Raw genomic sequence first — 22,150 nt, forward strand, 5'->3', positions numbered from 1 at the left:
TGTGCAAGATCGAGAAACGAATCCTCAGGCACAAATCTACAGTAAGGTTGCTTGCTTCTGCCACACAAAGGCATTGGTGTATTCTACTCCCTCCATTTCAAATTGCAGGTCATTTCAATTTATTTTAGAGAGTCAAATTATTTATGTTTGATCAAAATTATAGAGAGGATTATAAATATTTATGGCACAGAATAGATATACTATAAAAATATATTTAATGAAGAATCTAATAGTACTTATTTGATATAATAAATGTTAGTTGTATAAATTTGATCAGATGTTTTAACTCTCTAAGGAAGTGTTGGAATGATTTGGAACGGAGGGAGGTTGTATAAATTTGATCAGATGTTTTAACTCTCCAAGGAAGTGTTGGAATGATTTGGAACGGAGGGAGGAGGGAGCAGTATTCAGAATTGAAATACGAACAGCTTCCAGCTAGCTGACTGACGGCATACAGCTCTAGCCTCTAACAATAAGCAGGGCGGGCCGCTGTGCGGATGCAAGATTATCGATGCATCACACGCAGGGCTACTCACGGGCACTATGGGGGCCACCGGAGATGATGCAGATCACCGGGGGCCCTCTCACACTGCCGCTACCTGCAGCACGCGGTCGGGGTCAAGAACAGCTCGTCCAAATCTGGATTGAGCTGTGTCAGGCCGCGTCGGTGAGAGGGATCGGGGGGCACCCACTGGCGGCGGAGTGGGTGAGCGACGAGGTCAGCGAGGCTAACGGCGTGCAGTCGCGGAGCGGCGGCGCGGCGCGGATGAAGGCCTCCGCCGCCTCCTCGATGCTTGGATTTTCGCGACATGGATGGACGGCCAGCTGACGGGGATGCCACGCCAGCGTGGATTAAAACCGGAATGGAATGAGCTCGGGGGCTTTGCATGTCCGGTTCTCCATAGTTTGGGATGTCAGTTAGATGGTTTTGTAGTTGGGGGTTGATATTTAGACTTTTGGAAGAGTTGAGGGGTAATAGAACTTCTTCCCTTTATTAAACTCCCTTCACTCGTTGATGGGCCCAGTACGTAGATGGACCAGTGTTCAGTGATTGTAGCTTTGTTAGCACCTTCTGTTACAATTCTCCGACGTGCCCATTTTCAGGGTAAGTGCTTTGCCTGGCACGGATGACAACCGTGAGCGCCGTACATTCTAGAGAAGAGAATGCCGGCGGTGTATACACCATGCTAAACTTTAGCATCTATCACATCGGATGTTTGATACTAAGTAGGAGTAGTAAACATAGTTTAATTATAAAATTAATTGCACAGATGGAGTCTACCTCGCGAGACGAATATATTAAGCCTAATTAGTCCATAATTTGACAATGTGGTGCTACAGTAACCATTTGCTAATAATGGATTAATTAGTTTTAATAGATTCGTCTCACGAATTAGACTTCATTTGTGCAATTAGTTTTGTTATTAGCTCATGCTTAATCTTCCTAATTAGCATCCGAACATCTGATGTGACCGTGCTAAAGTTTAGCATCTTGTATCAAACACACTTTAATTCGGTGCCCGCGTGCACCAGTACGCGCACATTGTCGCAGGTTCGACCGTTTCGAGCGACCCAGTTGTACTCACACATTGCAGGTTCAGTGATCTATAAGGGGCTACGCCGTCATGTTTGCGGAGCACCCAGGTCTTGTGCTGGTTCTAACCTCACGTATTTACTTTATCTGCATAAACCTCTCAATGCACCATTTACTCCCCCGAACTATCTTTGTCGGTCCAATTTATTCCCCTTCATGTACAAGTTAAGCTTTAAGTTCAAATTTTATGATGACACGCCCTATATTAGAAAAATACATAAGAACTTTTTCATGCAAGTTTTGTATCCATATGATTAATTTCGTATAATAATGTTCCTACCATATGAAATAACCATAAAAAAATCTTAATGTATTTTTGTAACACGAGACATCATGTTGTCTGTCCACTCACAAAATTTGAGAATGTAGAGAAATAAAAAAGATAAATTTAGAGGATAAATTGAATCAACTGAAATAGTTCAGGGTAGTAATTTGAGCTTAAATTTTGTTAAGTGAATTTGGTGGACAAAGTGAATAGATGAAGGTAGTAAAATATATTTTTCCCCTCCCTTTATAGGACACACATTTAGCGGGAGTGGGGACACAATTTCCTCTTCTTCCTCCTCCCTCCTATCTTTCCCTTCTCCTTCTTTTTTTTTTCATCCTCCTCCTCTTCGTATATGTCTAAAATTTGTACGGGGGACTAGGAGGGGAGGGGGGGGGGGGGGCATGTTTCGCTAATGAAATCCAGCACAAGAAAAGATAGCACTTTAAAGATTATACAACAAAACAATCACACCCTAATCTAACATCATTTTCCAGTATGATATGTAAGAATTCGTACGAATAACAGGCACAATATAGAACAAAACGTATTAAAAGTACCTTACACACTAGCACCCTTTTATCCCTTTTGACAAATTAAGCTAAGCCAATTTACACGATCGAAATTCCCCATGAACCATATCAGAAACCGCACCACCATGATCTATCCCATCTTCTCAATTGTATTTGTTCATCAATTCGATCAGTCGATCAACGCATCCAAATTTAGTTCACGATCCAATAATCCAGCCATATGCATGTGCATGCTTAGCTTGCCACGTAAATCATCGTCTCGGCTGCATCCCTTGCATACACGCACGGCGCTGATCGATCACTGGGATTTTCTTGGTTAGTTACGCGGGTGTATGTGCTGCTCGCCTAGGACGACGACGACGAGGAGTCGGCGGCGGCGGGCTCGGGGTCCCGGATCTCGTCCATGCGCGCGATGACCGTCTTGAGGTCCCACCTCCGGTCGACGTCGGCGTCGCAGCATCCCAGGCCAACCTGGAGAAGCTTGACCATGTCGGCCTCGTATCCCCTGGCCCCCGTGATGTCCTTGTCGAACACCTCGCCGGTGCGCTCCTCCGTGACGACGGACTGCACCCACCCGGCGAGGTCGCCACCCTGCCGCCCCTGCCGGAGGTAGTTCGCCGGGAACTTGCCGGTGAGCACCTCGAGGATGAGAATGCCCAGGCTCCACACGTCGCTCTTCTTGGACGGCTTCCCCTGCGGCGCGATGCACTCGGGCGCCTTGTACGCCACCATCACCTGCGCCGCGATCTGCGACGTCACCACCGGCACCAGCGCGTAGTCCGACAGCACCGCCTCGAACGCGCCGTCGAGCAGCACGTTCGACGACTTGAGGTGCCCGTGCGGCACCGTCAGCATCGGCAGCTCGTCGTACAGGTGCGCCAGCCCCCGCGCCGCGCCCTTGATGATCCGCAGCCGCTTCCCCCAATCCAACAGCGACCCTCGATTGCCTGCAGATCCAATTCCAAGCAGATCTATAAATGCAAGATCTCATGCAAATGCAAGAACACATTTAATTTTGAGAATGTTGTTTGTTTACCATGGAGGAGCTGGGCGAGGCTGCCATTGACGACGTAGTCAGTGACGAGGAGCTTCTCCTCCTTCTTGTAAAGGTAGGCGACGAGGGGGAGGAGGTTGGGGTGGGCGAGGCGGCCGAGGCGGCGCATGTGCTCCGAGAAGTCCTCCCGGCCGACGCCGTTCATGTCCTTGAACCGCTTCACAACCACGGCGGGCCCGTCGCAGAGCGTCGCCTTGTACGACGACCCGAAATTGCCGCTGCCAAGCACCTCGGCCGACGCCCGGAGAAGGTCCTCGATCTCGAACCGGGTGCGGCCCTCCTGGATGAACACCAGCCGCCCGTGCTCGTCTCGCCGCTGCCGCTTCGCCGCGGCGGCACCCCCGGCCGCGCCGCCGGCGGCGGCGGCGCGCGGCTGGCTCGTGCTGGCGGCGTTCTCGATGTTGACGGCCGGCGCGGTGTTGAGCTTCGGGTTGGAGGGCGTCTGGTCCCCGCCGCCGCCGAGCGCCTCGGCGGCCGCGCGCCTCTTCGGCCTCTGCCGGCGACGGCCGAGAACCCCCGTGGCGATGCCCACGGCGCAGAGGATCACGCCGAGGACGATGAGCGCGATGGCGATCTTCGTCATGGTCGACATGCCCGAGCGCGGCACCCCCAGGCCGTCGCACTCCGCGTCCAGCGGCTTGCCGCAGAGGAACTTGTTGCCTGCAGATCGTTCGTTCAAAGGATTTCACATCAGAAATCACACGGGTGCACGATGAGAGAGAGGATCGATCGATAATGACATGGTAATTACCTGCGAACATGCTTGAATTGAAGCGGCTGAGCCCCGCCGGGATCGGGCCGGAGAGGTTGTTGTTGGAGACGTCGACGAACCTGAGCTCCGGCTGGGAGAAGTCCGGGAGGCATCCCTCGAAGCGGTTGTTGGCGAGCGAGAGCTCGAGCAGCCGCGGCGAGGTGATGGACCCCGGGACGGGCCCGGAGAACTCGTTGAAGCCGAGGTGGAGTTTGCGGAGGCCGCGCATGGGCCGGAACGTGCCCTCCGGGATGACGCCGGAGAGGCGGTTCCGGGAGAGGTAGAGCATCTTGAGCACGCCGAGCGCGGACACGTTGGGGAACGCGCCGGTGAGCGCGTTGTCGGCGAGGCTGAGCGCGCGGAGGCCCGGGAGGACGGCGAGCGCGGACAGGTCCGGCGCGGCGCCCGCCAGGCCCAGCCGCTCCAGCTGCAGGCCCTGCACGGTGCCGTTGCCGTGGCAGGACACGCCGTACCAGGAGGAGCTGTTGCCACTGCACGGGCCCGGGGTGCCCCAGCTCCGGAGCGGGCCCGGCAGCGCGCCGTCCGGCCCGCGCAGCGTGTCCCGGAACGCGATCAGCACGTCCGCCTCCGTCGTGCCCTGGGCCGCGGCGGGGCGCGGCGGCGACACGAGGAGGACAACGGCGGCCGCGACGACGACAGCGAGGGCGACGCGGGTGTGGCCGGGCGGCCGCGGCCGCGCCATCGGGGACGCGCGCGGTCGGGCAGGGCGGGGCGGTGCCGAGCTGGTAAGTCCTCCGGCGAGCGAGCCGGCCGGGTCGGTCACGCGCGCGGCGGTGGTGGTCGTCGCCTTGCCGGAGCCGCCCGCAGCAGCATGCACGCACGCACGCCCGTGGGCGTCGTCGCGGGACGAGGCGAGGGCGAAGCTACGCGCACCGCGTGTGCATGGGTGTGGAGGAATGGGAGGGGGGGAGGAGGTGGCGGGGAGGAAATGCGGGGAGGGGTCGCGTCGCGACGCCCCTAAGAATAGGCGGGAGAAGACGCAGCAGGTGCTGCGCCCTCGCCCAGCTCAGGCGTCTGTTGCTGCAGTTTGTGTCGTTCGCGCGGTTGGATACGAGAGGAGGTTTTAGGGGCCAGGCCAGGTTCATGGTGTTCTAATTTTAAGCTACGCCAGCAACATATGCCAGGTCCCAGGGCACCTACCAACGACATTCTTGTCTGAACGTCTGAATCTTACAAGAAGTTGGCGCTTCAGGAAACACCATGGCTGGACTACTTGAGCAGCACCACGTCAATGATATTCAGATGAAGCCTCGAAACATTACAACACTCTCACAGGCAATGGCATTACCTTCCCAAGTCCCAACTTCATCGCAGATGCGATGGATCTGGCAACATCATGGAACTACTACACTGCTAGTATTTACTTCCAAATGCAAGGCGTCTGATCTCTCACCACATCTGGGATTGGGCACCGGATCGGGAAGGGAACCCTGAGCAACAGTCAACAGATGTGAGAATCTGATCTCGCCAAAGGCCCTGAGCAATGGCGATGCCAATGCACCTAACAATGTCTGCTACAAACCGCCTACATCGCTGGATTACAAGGTCATACAGTGCCCCCATATTTACAAAGTTGAAGGACACGGAAACTACAGCTCCGAAGTCTTAATCTACATGATCTGATCTAAACCTGCATCTCATGCATCAGGTCATGCCGACGATGTTCTCAAACCCGTTTTCCTTGACAAGCTCAGTGAACTGGTTGAGGTAGCTGACAAGCCCACCGAGTGATTTGATGAGCTCGTCGGCCTTTTGGCGGGTGGTCTTCATGGCATCAGGTGAAACTGAACCAGCAAGAGCGTGGTTTTGGCCAGCATCTTCATCCGCCTCTTCCTTCAGTATGGTGTGGATATGCTGCGCGTTCTCTTGTAACTTGTTGGCCAGCTCCCATGCATTGTTTTGGCTTTTCTCTGGTTCGCTGTTTGTTCCCACCTCATGGCCTTCTGCAGAAACAGATTACAAAGAAAGTAACTGAGGCAGCAGCAAAATATGACAAGACAAATTGAACATGAATACAAGCTGGCAGTACAAAGGATCAATCAGAACTGCAAATTTAGGTAATTTGTTTAGGCATTGGCTCATTGCAACTTCTGCAATCATCATGTTTGTTGCCCCTGCTTGTTCGAGTTAAAAAAAAATCCTGTTCGTTGCACAAAAAAACTATACAACATGTTCGATATCAAGGTTACTATATGTATGTACACTCAATGAACATAAATTCAGGTCCTAAAGCGAACTATCTGTCTAACACCATAGCACACAATGCAAACAAGGAAATTCTGTCTTGCTTGAACGTTGATTCTATTTTCTACCAATTTTGCTACATTTTACTGCATATTAATTATTATCACATGAGAAAATGGAAAGTAGTATTAGTCTTCATTAGATGAAATCTTGTCATCTGCATATGAAATGATACTCATGCTTAAAATTCCATCAGATAAAGGACCAAAAGGCTTCATGGGCTGATGGCGATCCTTAAAACTTGATACCTATAGATGTAATATAAATAATTCTAGCACTTCTAAGCCAGAAATGGTAGTTCAAAACAACTTTACAACCATAAATAATCTTCTTAATCAGAACAGATCATTTTCAGTTAGAAATCACCTCATCATGACATTAAAACAACAACATTCTTCAGCGAACAAGCTTGATGACTAAGAGACAATACAATACAATGGATTTTTCAATAAGATAGAAATAATTAAAGGACGTTATCTTAGTATCATAATACAAGAAGGGTAGCAAATCTAGTGAAAACTGGCTAAATGTTGATAATCTGTGGGTAAAAAAAAAGGTGCTAAGTTTTCATCTCTTGCCAATGAGTTTTAGTTTGAACTTGAATTTTGCACAGATACAGAACATGCCCTGCCCTACAGGTAGTCTGTAAACTTCTTCAGAATTTTCAAGAACTCTCACCCCCTGATTTTCATGTTTTGTCAACATTCATCTGGTTTCACTACCTATTTCCCGTACATGAAAATTCCAACAACTATAATAGGTGAAGAAGTTGTAATCCAGGATCAATAGCCTGGGGTAAGCCTGATGAACAGCTATGGATTGAATCTTACAAGACAGAAACACCTATTGTAATCGCCAATCAGGCACTGTAATGGATCAAGAGAAATGATGATCATGAGCCTACTCATTTCGTCAATAACTAGCAAAACAGGATTATCATGTCTGAATTTCTCAGAATTCTGTCAGCTTATGATTGTTTCCAAACATTATTATTGACACCTAAGTCTGAAGCCTACATCTGGGAGAACAAAACCATAATAGGAATAGCATCTCCGAATTTCTCAGAAGTCTGTCAGTGTCAGCTTATAATTGTTTCCTAACATTATTATCTGACAACTGACATATTTGGGTGCCGCCAAATTTCACCGATAAATCACAACATTTGCATCCATGGAGCACATCATTGCAGACTTGCATAACCATCTAGTTGTGACACAAGTTTCACAACCAGACTACATCACAATCAAGTTTCCAGTATCACCAACTTATAATGATCATAAGCACACAGCTGCGAAATCAGAACATGAAATGCAAAGAGAGGCGATGAGTTGCATGTACCCAAGTCATTCGAAGCATCAGCATTGCTGCCATCCACCTGCATTTCCTCCTGCTTCTCGTCCTCCTCCTCCTCTTCTTCCACCTCCTCCTCTTCGTCTTCCTCCTCCCCATTCGCCTCCTCCACCGTTTCATTCTCCTGGACCCCGTCTTCAGCTTCTCCAACCTCACGGACGTGAACCCCGTCCTGCTCACCTACCTCAACGCTGGCACCGCCGCCAACTAACCCCTCGACCTCCTCCGCTCCCCCGCCACCGCCAGCCGCGTCCGCGAGCAGGGCCTCCTCGACCCGTATGAGCGCGTCCATGGCCCCATACACCTCCGCGTCAAACTCCACCGGCAGCCCAGCCTTCCTCCGCGCCGCGGCGCCCATCTCCCAGTACCTCCCGCCCGTGCGCACCTCCCACCGCCTCACGGCCCCGTACTCCGCCGCCAGCGCCTCCCACCGGCGGCGGCACTCCGCAGCCGCCCTCTTGCTCCCCCGCCGCCTCGCGGGCCCCGGGGCGAGGGCCTCGGAGGCGGCGAGGTTCTCTGCGACCATGGCCCACTTCTGGAACGCGGAGACGGAGCGGGACCAGCCGTCGTCCACGGCGGCCACCTCGGCGACGAGCGCGAGCGTCTCGGCGGGCGTCCACTCCGGCGCGCCGCCCGAGCGGGTGCGGCGCGGGCTCGGGGGCGCCGGGCCCAGTGGGGGAGGCGGGGGGCGGCGTTTGGGGCCGGAGGAGGAGGAGGTAGGGGTGGCGGCGGGCGGCGGGTGGGTCTTGGCCGGGGGGGAGTGGTGGGCGGGGAGGGCCTGGACCAGGGGCGGCGGCGGGAGGGCCTTGGAGTGCGCCGGGAGTGCCTGGATGACGCACGGCTGGGCGGCGGCGGCGGGATCCATCGGGCTGGGGACGGTGGAGGCCGTGGAGGGCGGCGCGCCGGTGCCCGTGAGGCGACACGCGCGGGGTGGGAGGAGCTCGAGACCCGAGGGAGTGCTCCCTGCTGTGTGTTGTCGTCGTGGAGCCGAGAGCGGTCAGTGACAGTGGGTAGTGGCCTGCACGTTCTCCATCCAGTTCCACCGCCTCCGGGCCCGGCCCGGTTCGTCTCTCCTGTTCTCCATCCTGGGCCTCGGCAGCCGTATGGGCCGGGCGGCACTGGCACGGGCTCGAAATATCTCGGTCCACGGCAGCCCACCGCACCTGCGGTGCCGCTGCCACGAGCCCACGACGGCCGAGAAGAAGTCGCGGTGGCGTGCCGCTGCGTCCAGTTTTCATTTTCCCCCAACAAACAACGTGCTGCTGCACAGCATTTTAGACGGCTTCCCTGACAGGGACTGGCTTGGGATCTTTGAGAACGTGCCCAACTGAACGCTTTTGTTGACTGGCTGGCCGAGCCGGCCGCCCCCGGCTTGACCCTGAACAACCGTGTGAAACACATGGGTGGAAATAGCTTCATATTGCTTGCTTTCATTCTATTTCAGAACCGGTTTACACCGTAAACATATATCTTTACTGAGTTGCATTTTGTGTTTAATTCTTGGCTTCCTAGTCGTGCTTATTTGCATTTGTATATATAGTTCTTGGTATTTTGTAAAAAGTTACCAACTCTTTTTGTTGTATAAAAGTAAAACCAATATATTCCATGCATCTTAATTACCTTTTATATATTTTACAAACTGTTTATTTTCTTTGCATTAGGAAGGGACAATTAAAAGATTGTCGTCTAGAACTAAGCAAGCTTAAAGGGAAAAAAGAGAGTCTGCAATAAATTGAAAACATGTAGGACAGTTTCACATCCTTCACATCCTCTCTAGCTTTGTTATCTCCTCTTTGAGTCTTTCTCACTGCCTTCTTCATTCTTATCTTTCATGATATTGAATCTCTCTCTCCCTTCTCTTATCTCCGTGAAGGAGATACGAGATTCGCATGCTAACTCGAAGTTCTTCTCCGCCTCTACCCTAGCTCTCAATCGGTTAAGAAAAAAAATATTTAGTTGGCTTTTTATAAAAGTTGCCAGCTTTTAGGTTATGTAAAAGTGAAACCGACACTTGTTCTTATCTAGTGGTTAATGCACCTTAATCATTTTCTATATGTTAGACATATCATTTATTTTCTTTGCACTAGAAAGAGACAATCAAAAGATTGCCGTGTGGAACCGAGCAACATTAAAGAATAGGATAGAGTCTGCAATAGACTAAAAACGTGCATGATGTTTGGCTCTTTTTTTTACCTCCTTCTTCATCTTCTCTTTCACAATGTTGGATCTCCTTTCTTTTCTCTTATCTCCATGAAGGAAGCCTAAGATTTATATGCTAGTTTGATGTTATTCTCCATCTCTACCTTGGGTTCATCTATTCTTACTTATTTGCATTGTGTATATAGCTCTTAGCTTTCAATCGTTTTTTAAAAAAAACTATTTTTGTTTTTTCATAAAAGTTACCGGCTCTTTTGGTTCTATAAAACTAACACTCGCCCTTCTCTAATGGTTAATTCACCTTAAGCTTTTTCTATATATTGCAGAAATTGTTTATTTTCTTCACATCATGAAGAAGCATTTAAAAGTTAGCCGTTTGGAAACTGAACAAGCTTAAAGTTTAAAGAATACAATAGAGTCTGCAATAGATTAAAAACGGACCATCCTTTCTTGCTTTTTATCTCCGCTTGGGCTCTTTCTTACCTCCTCCGTCCTTCTCTTTCCACATCTTATATCTCATCCTCTCATACCTCCGTGAAGGAATGGAACACCAAGAGACTTGAGATTTGCATGCTAACTCGAAGTTCTTCTCCGTCTCTACCTTGTGTCTCCTACGAGATCAGAATTCTATCCCAGTGAGCCTAGATGTTTTTGTGAACTGCTTACTTCATACCATGTAAGTTCCACTTCATCTAATGATGAACCTCCTAGTTTCGTGTGGCTCTATATGATTCCACTTGATTATTTGCCACAAATTTCGCAAGATTGGTTTCTTTTCTACATTGTTGAGCATGTGTGCTTAATCTTGGAGGGGTGAGTGCCGTTGTGGATGCAAAGTTTTATAAAGAGAAAATATTTTAGTATTCATTTCAATCTTCTTTGTTCAACTTTGTTAGTTTACCCGAACTAGCTATATAACTTAATGTAACTAGATTCCCCATGAATAGGATTTTATTTTATCGAGAAGATAGATTTCATTTGTGGTCATAAGGAAAAGATTCAGATATGTGACAACCTACTAGATCAATCTTATGGCATCACGGGTTAAAGTAGTGGATGTACAATACCTATCACATTTGGCGCTTATATTTTAAGATTTTATCAACTTCTCGTCTAGTTCAATCCAACAACACTACCATATAAGCACTCAACATCGCACCTCGCTGGCTGCAATGGTGAGTACTCGAATTAGGGAACCTCCAGTGTCTTAGTGATTTTGTTGAGCAAAATTTGTAACATATTAGAACGTCTGCTGACCACATCATGTACGTTAGTTCGTGGGACTCTTAATTCAAAAAACAGCCACACTTCTCCATCCATGCATCAGCTCCTGCGCTCACTCGTGAATCAGCTCCTAGCTCATCTATGTCCTCGTTGCATGTGACCAATCTGTCTAGCTACTAGGTCGATCTTATAGCATCATAGGTTAAAGTAGCCGATGTACATCACCCAACACATTTGGCGCTCTTTTCGTCTAGTTCAATCCAACAACACTACCATATGAGCACTAACCATTGCATCCTGTTGCCTGCAACGGTGGTGAGTACTAGGATTAGGGCACCTTCAGTGTCTCAGCGAATCGTTGAGCAAAATCCGTAACCTATTAGAGCGCCCGCTGATCACAACATGCACGTTAGTTCGTGGGACCCTTAATTCAAAAAATAGCCACACTTCTCCATCCACGCGTCAACTCCTGCGCTCAGCTGTGAGTCAGCTCCTAGCTCGTCTCTGTTCTCGCTGCATGCATGTGATTTTTTGTTCTTCTCGATCGATTGCTTTTATTATATGCGATTTTCACCATAACACACAAACATCGACTACCACTGTGTGCTCTTTTCGGTTTTCTTGATTCACTATTCGATTTTAACTCCCAATGGAGCTGTCCTTATTGGGCCGAAGAGGGCATTACGTTGAGAATGCAGGGCCTCAACCTTACGAGTGAAGCAAGAAAGATCTCAGAAAAAGAAAAGAAAAGAAAAGAAGAGTGAAGCAAGAAGAGAGAGAAGCGTTGGATGCGGAGGACGGTGGATCGAGGCCGACTGCACGCCGTGGGACTCCAACCCAAAGTATAGAAGAGGATCGATCCCCTCCCTGCGACTCGATACCCAGTCAGTTACCCACGCACAGCACAAGCTCTCCTCACAGACCTTGACTCGCAGCCGACCACGACCGCGAGGCCGCGGGTCGCTCCGCTCCTCTTCCCGGCCGGATCCTCCACCTCCCGCTCGTCGGTCCGCTGCTGCCGTCTCAGTCTACTGGAGCGGGGATCCATCGGGGCGTCGATTGGTTCCTTCTCTTTGTTGGTAAAGTATTTCTAGCCTGCCTGGTTGGGGGTTCCCCTGCTGCAACTGCAAGAGTTGGTCTAGTGGTCAATCAAGCCCAAATCTTTCTCTGTCTGCATTGATTCCTCGCAAATTCGCGTGCCGCGTGGTGCGCTGCTGACCCAAGCCATCCGCCCTTGGTTCGATAAGGTTATGATTCTTCTTCTTCCTCCTCAGCGCGTCCGCAAGATCGGTATTAGTTGAAGCCATTGGGCTTCATGGCACCCAATCGAGGTGCGGGTGCGGTTTGTTTTGCGAACAATTTTGGGGTTCAACTGAACTGAACCCCCATGACTCGGCGCTGTGCGCGCGCCCCGGGAGGAGCTGATAGGGAAGGGTCTGGGGAAAGCGTCATGCTTTTAGGAGGAAAGGCTTAACTACTGGGTGTAAATATGGTTTTGCGTGCTTCAAATGAGGAAAGTTCTTGCTTTGAGTAGTAGAGGCGTTGCATCTGTTTTTATGGAAAATTCATGGGGTTCTTGGCTGTAGAACGAAGTAATTGCTGCAGTTCTAAGCTAAAATTTATGCTGTTTAGTGGTTGCTGGTTGCCAGCTCATCTCATTAATTTGGTCTTGTTGCAGAGCTGGTGAGGGAGCAGGAGAGGGCACTTCTCGCGTGAGGATGGGCAATCTGCAGCAGCTGCAGCTCTACTATTAGGATTTGATCCTTCTGACATGGCTGAGGGGGCGCGGTTTCATGGTATGATAGGTGGTGGTGGTGGCGGTGGAGGAAAGGGGATGCAAGACAATGAGATCAATGGCTTCTACAACATGCCTTATTACCAAAAGTTTGGGGAGGGCTCCCACATGTCTGTTGACAGCGCCGACGGCTTCAACCTGGCCAACTGCGCTGGTGGTTCTGTCGCCATGTCTGTGGACAACAGCAGTGTGGGCTCGAATGAGTCCCGCACGGTCATACTGAAGCACCCGGGCCTCCGTGACGCTCCGACTGCAAGCTATTCAGTTGGCAATAGTGTCTTCCGCCCCAACCGTGTCGCTGCACACACGCTAAATGAGGATGCATTGGCTCGGGTTTTGATGGACCCGAATCATCCTACAGAGATACTGAATAACTATGAGCAGTGGACAATTGATCTGGGGAGGTTGGACATGGGGGATCCTTTCGCTCAAGGAGCCTTTGGGAAGTTGTACCGGGGAACATACAACGGAGAAGATGTTGCCATTAAGCTGCTGGAGAAGCCTGAGAATGACCCCGAAAGAGCCCATTTGATGGAACAACAATTTGTGCAAGAAGTTATGATGTTGTCTAGGCTGAGTCACCCAAATATTGTAAGGTTCATAGGGGCATGTAGGAAATCGATTGTGTGGTGTATTATTACAGAGTATGCTAAGGGTGGTTCAGTCCGGCAGTTCCTGGCGAGAAGGCAGAACAAGTCGGTGCCTTTGAGGTTGGCTGTGAAACAGGCGTTGGATGTAGCCCGGGGAATGGCTTATGTACATGCATTGGGATTTATTCATCGGGATCTAAAGTCAGATAACCTTCTGATTGCAGCAGACAAATCCATTAAGATTGCTGACTTTGGTGTTGCTCGTATTGAGGTGAAAACTGAAGGGATGACACCAGAGACAGGAACCTACCGCTGGATGGCACCGTAAGTTATAAAATCTCCCTTACTGAAGAATTTCCTATCGAGAATTTTGTCGGTATCTCTGCATCCATGATGTCTGGCATTTCATTTATTTCTGTACACAATCTTGCATAGCTCCAAAGTTGCCAGGCCTTCACTCTAGAACAGTACTGTAGGTTGATAATCTGTTAAGTTGAATAGTTGCACTTACAATTCCTGACATGTTTACTTGGATAGTCTGACTGACTGCACGTCCAACTTTACATAATTGACTTGAAAACTCGAGCACTCAACTACATATGCTGCATAGCAGCCTTCTGGATTACTTGAACTGTATTATTGAGCTATCCATTCGCAACGCTGTCCACTTTTTTCATTAGATTATCAATATATTGTTGCATATCCAATCAATTGAATCATGTTTGTGGGATTGACTTGCATGCTTACGCATGACACAGTAGACAGACTAATAACTTCATAGATATCAATATGGTGGGACTGGTGTGCCCAGTTTCAATCTTTTGGCTGTACAGAGTGTGATTCATCTCATTTAATGCTAAACTATTGCTGACGTTGCACACTTGCATCTGTTTTGTCCACGGCGGGGGGAGGGTGAGTGGGTGACTATACCAACAATAATAGAGAAAGCTATTTTCCTTTTGTATGCATGGTCTAAATGTTATTTCTTACATAAAGAAATTGGATATGAGTGTTAAATTACCATTGCCTCACTAGCAGACTGTTTCTTCTGTAATTTGGATTTTCTTAACAATAATTCAGTGTCACACTGCGTGTATAGTAAACGATTTGGTGTTTGGCCCTTTTTTTTCTATTTGCAGGGAAATGATCCAGCACAGGCCCTATGATCATAAAGTTGATGTCTATAGCTTTGGGATTGTCTTGTGGGAGCTTATAACTGGCATGCTTCCCTTCACAAACATGACAGCTGTTCAGGCAGCTTTCGCTGTTGTAAATAAGGGTGCTCGTCCAGTAATCCCTCAAGACTGCCTGCCTTCTCTAACCCACATCATGACTCGCTGCTGGGATGCGAATCCTGAAGTTCGTCCAGCATTTACTGAGATCGTCTGCATGCTTGAGAGTGCTGAGATGGAGATTGTGAGCAATGTGCGTAAAGCACGCTTCCGCTGCTGTATGTCTCAGCCCATGACCACCGACTGAAGTGGAAACTGGTGGCTAGATGAGGGGAATGGAGGGAAGAAAGGAGGAAGAGCCCATCTCCATGTATTCACCGCATCGATGCTAGGGTCTGCGCTGAAGCCCCTAGGATTCGAGCTTCTGTGTGGTTGCATTCTATGTGTATGCTGCACAGCTGAAGTAATCTCTTCTGAAAGTATAGGTGATGTTGCCTTGTATGTTAAAGAGATCTAATGGAGCTTTCCTATGTTAATAACACCTGCTTGTTCTTGTACTCGCACAAGTTTGCCTGGTTTCGAGTTTCAACGCCCTTCTCCGGGTGTTGGCCTGCGTTTATTACCATTTTGCTATTCTCTGCACTTCAGATTGACATGACTTTGGTTTTGCTATCCTGTGTATGCGTCATCATCTGTTGCCGAAGTCAAACACATGGACTTGGTCCGTAGTTGTGTGCATTGTGCGCCGGCCATGGAGAAATTTTATTTCTGAGCTATTCGGTTGGTGGTTCCTGTTTGGAAACAGAACCTGCCAAGCTGTCTTGTGGCTAGTCTGGTTGGTTGCACTGAGACATGGGATCTCGGCCACATACTCTAAGTCATGTGGGCAAGCAGGCTTCTATGGAAACAATCGTGATGCTGACTAGGTTCTGCAAACACGTCCAATTAGCTATACGATTTTTCTTTTCCTGGTATCAAATAGCTGCTTGATTTGAGGAGACAAGATTGATTTCTTTGCTTGGAATGTGATACTCCCTCCGTTCTAAATTGTAGGTCGTTTTAGCTTTTTTAGTTCATAGATATTATTATGCACCTAGATATAGTATCTATGTGCATAATAATATCTATGAATCTAGAAAAGTCAAAATAACCTATAATTTGAAACGGAGGGAGTAATAACCTATAATTTGAAACGGAGGGAGTAATTTGTTAATCGATGATACATTATTAAAAAAGAAGTATCTGCGGCAGGTTGGTTATAGTCACTCTAATATTTGAATCAAGCCAGTATCGAATCAACAGCTAGTTTTTTAAGAGAAAATGTTGTAGAAACTATACACACGAAAATACATGTCCAGATTCTCCAAGGACAGCTTCAAAGATATCCAGCAGTTGACAGTAGGATTATACAAGTTTAAAATTACAATATCACACTTAAGTTCCAAAGTAGTCACATCAAGGGGGCAAAAAGGAACAGAAAAAAATGGGTCAATCACAGGTTGGAACTGCATATTCAACACAAGCTGGCCTACGCTCAGTTCAACTTAGTTCAGGGAGAATAAATATGTAGATAACATTAACAGAGAGATCTTGATCTCCGGCAGTTGATTGAAGAACTCCTTGCAAGATCCCAGGCCATCTTTGTGGCAATTTATCAAATGATAAGTAGCGTGCATCTTTCACGCTTTAATTTATTTGGTTTAGACCAAAGAAAGTGGGCTCATAGACATTGCTACTAGTGTCCATGGTAAAACGAACCAGCTGAGGCTGAGGTGCTATATGCTGTTCATCAGTACATGAAGCTGGACCAGAGTTCCCTCCATGTGATAAATGAAGGTCACCGTTGTTCTCACTGGCACCAGTGAACTGGATAAGGCAAGATGCTTGCGGTACAGGATCCGGCAATCCACAAGGGCCAGCTGACAGAAGAGAGAGAGCACGCTGGAGATCCGGTGCTCCATCGAATTTTGAAGCAGTTACTGATGTGTCCGGACCTGCAGAACAATAGTTCAAACCATGTTATTCTCCCATTGAAATCGGGACAACAAAGAAAATTAGAATGCTTTAGTCTCTGGAATGGAAATGAAATCATATGGTTTGCCAAACTAGCATGAAAAATAAGCGGAACTCGAAGTCGATTAGGATTTCTAACTTGATGCTTAGAAGTGTTACACTAACCACTAGCATCCCAGAAAAATGTAGGTGCAAGTGGCTCCAATGAAAGACCTGTAGTTTCTTAGTAATTTTTTGAAAGCACAACGAAGTTTATACGTCATCCATAAGCAGAACGAAGTTTATATATAGTGATCAAGAACTTCAGTAACATATGACATATGGAACTGAACAAACAAAATAATATTATCAGATATGATATTGGTGAAAAAAAGGACTGCTCTTTTTCATTGTCACTAACATTCAAGTCCCAATACGGTCTCAGAGAAAATGATATTAATATTCTATTTTCCTTAAGTCTAACTCAATCGAGTGTTTGGATTCTACACTAACACGAGAATACATTTGATAATCCAATAATTGTAATATGTTCTTTTTTCCGGGAGTAAATTTACAGACTAAATAATACTGTAATCAATAATAAGACATCCAATAGCCCAGTAAGAATAGAGTTATGGCAAGGCGTTGCGCATTCTTTATTTCACCATGCGTTCTAGATAGGCTAAATCCTACAAACAGGCAAACAGCTACAAATGTATTGACTTTTAATTTACAAACTTCTGCAACAAAAAATCAGTCAATCTCTGCAAGATTTAGCAGTGAGGAGGGAACAGCCAAAAAGTTCCTTTTATGTGTCAATTGTCCTATATGTTTTAAGTAAGGTCCCACTAAGCCAGAGATTTTTTTATATCTTTTTCTAAACTAATGTGGTGAACCACTTAACAAAGCAAGCAGCAGCTTCTTCATTGATGAACACATTTCTGCCTTAGGTAGGAATAACGTCTGGAAAATCAAACCTTTCATTGGCAACAGCTCATCTTTGCCATGGCTGAGTGTTGGAATGGCATTGGACAGGTGAGATTTATCGAAATGAACTTGTCCAGTTATTGCCCCAACTTTTGTTGATAGCTCTCTTATTTCCTTGGCATGTGGGAGCTTGAAGTCAGATGAGCTGTCCCATGGAGAAGTGAAAGGTCTTACATGGCTAAGAGGAGCTTTATTCCAGACAAAACTTATTTGCCGCCTATCATCTGCATTGGCAGAAAAAACAGGGATAAGAACATTTAGTTATATAAAGAGGTGGTACGAAGTTAGAATAATATAGCTGAAACATGACAACCTGAGTTATATAATACATGATATATACATTACTAATCATGGTACTCTCAACTCTCAAGTCCCATACCCAGTTTGTATTCAATTCCATTAAGAAGCACAACAGACAGGCACCTTATTATCAATAAAAGACAGAAAGCTTGCCATTCTCACAGCAAGCTTCACACATCTAGTTGCAACCTTGTACTTGCAGATGAATCTAAGCAACCTCAAGAGCTCATCACTAAAATCAGCCAGTGTCCACAGATGGCGAATATCAAACACTAATCAAGATATGAACGGATTACCAAACAATGATGAAGGCAGCCTTGCAGAGGCAAAGGCATACGCATCTGGCTGAGGCTTCCGCCGGCGGGCATTGTGATCAGACAGACGCCTCCTGCAGCTCCTCTTCTTCTGATCAAACTCTGACAGCGCATGGAACCTGGATTACCCAAACCCAAGCAATCAGCAAAAACTAAACATACATTCTAGGACCTATGGTTAATTGCCATGTAAAAGTGCACACAGAAGATACGCCTGCAATTTAGAATTTTAGATACAGTAACAGAATCGAAATAGACACAAGCCACCAAAAAGCTCATCCCAAAAGCATACACATATATCGAGAGCCATGCCAAAACTGGAAAGGGGAAACAAGCATTGTTGCACAGCCATTTTTACCCATGCCTACGATTCTCCACGCGCACAGCGTACTAATAGTGGAAAGGCAGCATCTTTCGTTCCCAGATCAGGAAAAACGCAGCTCCGTACCAAAAACGCACAACTGCACACGCAGTCTTACACGCCGTACACGCACATCATAGCCACAAAACTAAAAGAGAACAAGTAAAAGATATGCTTGCGCAAATCAATCAACCAATCACGCAATTATTGTAGCGTAACAGCGCGACCCATCCTCGCAGAAAGTAATCATCAAAGAAAGAAGGAGAGCAATTGCAGAGAGCCGCAAGATTGCGGCTCCGCTGAGGTCAACCAGAGCAACAGAAAGCAAGAACACCACCCACCGGCTGCACTGCTGGCAGAAGCGGCGCTCCTGGCCGGCGACGACGACGCGGGGGCACTTGGTGTGGGCCTCGCAGACGCGGTGCTTCCGGTGGTACTCCTTGGCCGTGCCGAGCTCCAGGCCGCACCCCTCGACCTGGCACCTCACCTCCGCTCCCCCGCCCTCCTCGCCCTTGGCACGCTTCGCCTCCCGCTCCCTCCCGCCGCGCCGCGCCGGCGCGTCGCTGGAGGAGCCTGAGCCCGCGGCGGCGTTGTCGCCCCAGTCCCAGAGCAGTGGAGGCGAGGAGGGCGAGGCGGCGTGCTTCGGGGCCGTCCACTCCATGCGGGGCGCCGATTTGGGCTGGTCAATTCGGGATTTGGGGATCGAAGAGGGGGGGTAGGGGGGGACGAGGTGAACAGTGTGGACTGTGGAGAAGAAGAGATGGGGGAAAGAGAATTTGGAATAGAAAAAAGCCAAGTCTTTTTTATATTTGGACCTCCTTTTCTTTTTCTCACTTTCCTTGCAGATTAGTAATGTCTTTTCTCTACACGTTTTCCTCTTTTTCGTGTGTGCTTTTGTCCAAAAAAATTCTCGTTTTCGCCGTAGTGTTCACAGAAAAATGGGTAATCAAACAAGGTGCCAATTCAAAAGTAATTTCTGGAAGCATGAATGTTTTATTTTTTTCATTCGTTTCAAAAAAAATGTTTCATTTCTTTTTGCAAATTGTTCCATGTGATTTGCTGAAAACTCACATGTGCTAAACAAAAAACCTAAGATACCATGCGCAACTGTTTTTGGGGCCTGAACAGAGATAAAAAAAAAAGTTTCAAGCAACACAAAAATTGCAACCACTTATGAAAACTTAAAATTAGACGCAAATTCTCGAATGGAAGACAAAACACCATATACATATAAATAAAGAAGCAAACATAAAAAGGAAGCCACAACATAAGTTCAGGTCTTTCATTTTCATGCACACTGCATATCCTTTTCCTGTGATAAGATAAAAAATGGTTGCTGGTCTAATAATGCTAATTGGTGTGCTAAGCTGCTAGTGGGCCACTTAATTAACTTTTAATTAAATATGCTTAGTTGAGACGTGAGGAGGGGCTGTGGAGTGGTGCATCTTCCCTTCTGCCGCATAAAGAAGTGGGGAGGTCAGAGGTCGTTTTCCTGGCCCCTTCTCATCTCCCTTCTTCGAAATTGAATTTTTGCCCACCCTTTTGATTGATGGACATGGAAAGGAAAGATGAGTGATTCGATGCGATGGTGTGAGGTGGCCGTGACTCCGACCCCTGCGTCTCCTACCCCCATTTTATTCACGAGCTGGCAATTGCTGCGCTATCTTTCTTGTTTTTTCATGCTGTTTGCGAAAAGTCAACATGGAATTCTGACTAATGGTTCTGCACGAACTCAGTGTGCGGCTTCGATTTTTTTTTCTTCCGAAAAGGGCGACTTCGATTTCATACATACTCCTAGAGTGATATTGTGGCATGAGGTCCATAAAAAAATTGTAAGGTAATAGCTAGGAATCTTTTGAAGTGCAAGAAATTTACATGACGAAACTACTATAAATGAGCCAAAAAAAAACTTTTAAACGTTCCAATGGAGACAAAATGTTGTTATGCGCGGTAGGATAGGAAAAGTCAAAGTTATACCTCAGAGACAAAATGTTGTTATGCGCGGTAGGATAGGAAAAGTCAAAGTTATACCTTAGAGAACGTGTCATTATCCAAAACGACATAAGTTTACCTCATGAAGATCTTCGGTAGGAAATAAAGCGAGCAAAGCAATGGTATAGATATTACTACTTACTTGTTATTAAGACTAATCCCAGTGCAGGTTCCATGCACATTAATTAGGTGCCATGTCAGTATTTTTAATGATGTGGCAGTGAGTTAATGAGGAGAGAGGTAAGAGGGGTTTCATCTAGATGAAACCATGTATGCACAGTTACCAACACAATTTGTGTCTTACATGTAGTGCATATGAAACTACACCATGAAATTTTGCATTGTAGAGGTAGTTTCAAATAGAATTTTATTTTCATGCTGCTTATGTGGCTATCTTGGAAACATCAAAATGAAACTCTCCATTGTGATTAGCCTAATAACCCCCGAATGTTACATCTCATTAAATTCACGATTATATGTCTTATTCATGCTTTGTTTGATACTAGTCCATCAATCTGTCAATGTATTTTAAGAGAGGGGGTGTTAACTTAAGCTGATCTTTTAATAATGGTAAATGTTGGCATCGTTTTAGAAAATTTGCAAAAAAAAATCATTTGAAAATCAAGGGGGTCTTTAGATACCAACCTATACCTCTTACTTCCTTAAAATCTAGCATCTGCAAGTTTTATGGGTTTTCCAAATATCCCATAGGCTTGTTGACCAACCAATATTGTTGTCGTATCGTCTCAAAACTCTACCAGGGAAATGGCCTTATGTACTGGTTGGGAACCCTCTTAATATCGATTTCGCAACCAGTATTGTTAGTTGGGTACTAAAGGGGACCTTTAGTACTGGTTGAAATAACCAGTACTAAAGGTGTATTTAAAAATAAATAAAATTGAAATCCCGCCGCCGCCGGCCACCCTCCCTAGCCCCCGCCACCCCAGCGCCCCTCCTTCCCGCAGCCCTCGCCTCGCCGCCGGCCCTCGCTCCCGCCGCCGCCAGCCCGTGTGCCCCCAGCCTCCCGCGGCTCCCGCCCCGCCACCGGCTTCCGCCTTCCCGCGGCCCCCTCCCTCCCGTGGCGCCCGCCAGCCCCCGTTGCCCCCGCCCCGCCGCCGGCTCCTACCTTCCCACCCCCCTCCCTCCCGTGGTCACCACTCCCGCCGCCCCCGCCCGCCGCCACCTCACCGCACCCCGCCGCTGCTCCTCACTACTGGTGAGGGGCGAGCGGAGGGGGAGGGGAGGGGAGGCATAGGAGGAGAGGAAGAGGGTGAGGGTGCTGAGAGAGAGAGAGAGAGAGAGAGAGAGAGAGAGAGAGAGAGAGAGGAGGGAGGTTGGAGACGAATGGATAAGAAGTGGCCGACAGGGGTAGGGGGGATGGATAAGGCGCTGCTCTTTAGTACCGAGTGGGAGCTCCACCAGGAACTAAACCCTCAACCTTCGACATACATCTA

General features: G+C 47.7%; 4 protein-coding genes across 5 annotated transcripts; 1 reads left to right on the top strand and 3 right to left on the bottom strand.

Annotated features, from left to right (window-relative positions):
* Positions 1-2,356: 2,356 nt before the first annotated feature.
* Positions 2,357-4,900, bottom strand: LOC101786098 (pollen receptor-like kinase 4). The gene is made up of 4 exons (XM_014804831.2): positions 4,341-4,900; positions 4,198-4,277; positions 3,429-4,106; positions 2,357-3,339 (listed from the first exon to the last, which is right to left on the bottom strand). The coding sequence occupies exons 1-4, from the start codon at positions 4,898-4,900 to the stop codon at positions 2,738-2,740; spliced, it is 1,920 nt and encodes a 639-aa protein (XP_014660317.1). The 3' UTR covers positions 2,357-2,737.
* A 561-nt stretch (positions 4,901-5,461) lies between these two features.
* Positions 5,462-8,788, bottom strand: LOC101781242 (trihelix transcription factor ASR3). Its single transcript, XM_012846144.2, has 2 exons — positions 7,801-8,788; positions 5,462-6,161 (listed from the first exon to the last, which is right to left on the bottom strand). The coding sequence occupies exons 1-2, from the start codon at positions 8,675-8,677 to the stop codon at positions 5,863-5,865; spliced, it is 1,176 nt and encodes a 391-aa protein (XP_012701598.1). The 5' UTR covers positions 8,678-8,788; the 3' UTR covers positions 5,462-5,862.
* Positions 8,789-12,061: 3,273 nt separating this feature from the next.
* Positions 12,062-15,392, top strand: LOC101781630 (serine/threonine-protein kinase HT1). 2 transcript variants are annotated; one of them, XM_004951689.3, is made up of 3 exons: positions 12,062-12,272; positions 12,872-13,902; positions 14,718-15,329. In XM_004951689.3, exons 2-3 carry the CDS (start codon positions 12,965-12,967, stop codon positions 15,055-15,057), a joined length of 1,278 nt encoding a protein of 425 aa, XP_004951746.1. In that variant the 5' UTR covers positions 12,062-12,272; positions 12,872-12,964; the 3' UTR covers positions 15,058-15,329. The 2 variants fall into 2 exon arrangements, with proteins under 2 accessions (XP_004951746.1, XP_022683472.1); XM_022827737.1 differs by lacking the exon at positions 12,062-12,272 and adding an exon at positions 12,297-12,440 and having other exon boundaries at positions 14,718-15,392.
* A 646-nt stretch (positions 15,393-16,038) lies between these two features.
* On the bottom strand, positions 16,039-19,469 carry LOC101782039 (squamosa promoter-binding-like protein 4). The gene is made up of 4 exons (XM_004951690.4): positions 19,046-19,469; positions 18,326-18,462; positions 17,720-17,953; positions 16,039-16,744 (listed from the first exon to the last, which is right to left on the bottom strand). Exons 1-4 carry the CDS (start codon positions 19,363-19,365, stop codon positions 16,437-16,439), a joined length of 999 nt encoding a protein of 332 aa, XP_004951747.1. The 5' UTR covers positions 19,366-19,469; the 3' UTR covers positions 16,039-16,436.
* Positions 19,470-22,150: the final 2,681 nt, after the last annotated feature.

The sequence above is a fragment of the Setaria italica genome, chromosome I (genome assembly GCF_000263155.2).
Source record: "Setaria italica strain Yugu1 chromosome I, Setaria_italica_v2.0, whole genome shotgun sequence".
NCBI lineage: Eukaryota > Viridiplantae > Streptophyta > Magnoliopsida > Poales > Poaceae > Setaria > Setaria italica.